The sequence below is a fragment of the Penaeus monodon genome, chromosome 34 (assembly GCF_015228065.2).
Source record: "Penaeus monodon isolate SGIC_2016 chromosome 34, NSTDA_Pmon_1, whole genome shotgun sequence".
NCBI lineage: Eukaryota > Metazoa > Arthropoda > Malacostraca > Decapoda > Penaeidae > Penaeus > Penaeus monodon.
The window spans coordinates 8,029,021-8,029,963 of NC_051419.1; the positions used below are offsets into that span (position 1 = coordinate 8,029,021).

General features: G+C 36.2%; 1 protein-coding gene across 1 annotated transcript in view; it reads right to left on the reverse strand.

Annotated features, from left to right (window-relative positions):
* The window catches only part of LOC119594564 (cytochrome P450 2L1-like), a gene marked incomplete in the record, with an annotated part of 10,500 nt that overhangs the window by 4,487 nt on the left and 5,070 nt on the right, over window positions 1-943 (reverse strand). The window contains 1 exon segment of the mRNA XM_037943598.1: window positions 467-685. Within this exon segment, the coding sequence (XP_037799526.1) occupies window positions 467-685 (219 nt within the window).

Below are 943 nucleotides of genomic sequence, written 5' to 3' on the forward strand. Positions count from 1 at the left end.
TCTAGATGGGTAGGTTAAGACTGAAAATTTATTATGATCCTCTCCCCCCCCCAAAAAAAAAAAAAGGTAAAGGCGGAATGAGGAAATTTGGGATGGAATAGACTATAAATAAAAAACTAGGAGGAAACGCGACTTCGTTGATTTAAGGTTTTACAAAACGCTCCTTGTCGTCACTATTCTTTGTACATAGCGTTGACATAATACATTTTTAGGCAATTCGTCCTTTCTCAGATGAATTAAAGTTTACCTAAACAAAGGCTTTCACGTCAATAAGATTTTTTTTTTTCGGAATAAGATAAAAGTTTATTTAATTGAAGTCCGTCTCTTCTTAAAAACAGTTATATCAGAAAAAAAAATCCTTCACGTATTTAATCATTTCAGAATGTAAAAAAAAGAGAGAATTTTTTTTTTCAAAAGTCCTCGTGTTTTTATTAATCTGTAATAATGTAACAAAAGCTCCACCCACTTGCGCTCATTTTCCATATGACGTTGAGGATCGCCACGTTCAGGGACCAAGGCAGGCGTCCCACTTTATTCGTGTGTTTCTTGAAGTCCTTCACCATGCACGCTGCTTCGTAATGAACTGCCTCTTCTAAGGAGGACTTCCCCATGCCCAGGTGCTTCAGGTGGCGAAGGGCAAATGTCCTGTTGTTGACCCACAGTTTTCCGTTGATGTTGGTCAGACCTTTTTCGTGTGTGAAGTGTGAGAAAGTGTTTTTTTCAGGAATATCCAGTTGAATTGTGTTGGATTTTTTTTTATGTTGTGTATATTATGCTGGTTTTATGTAGGGAGAAAACTACGTAAACACTGATTGCAGATACGCTATTTTGATTATTTTTCTTCTAATATGTCTGTTTTATATCAATCTCATAAGCAGTTATCTAATTTCTAACTCACTCGAAATACCCCTACTCTGCGTCTCATCATATTCCATATATGTAC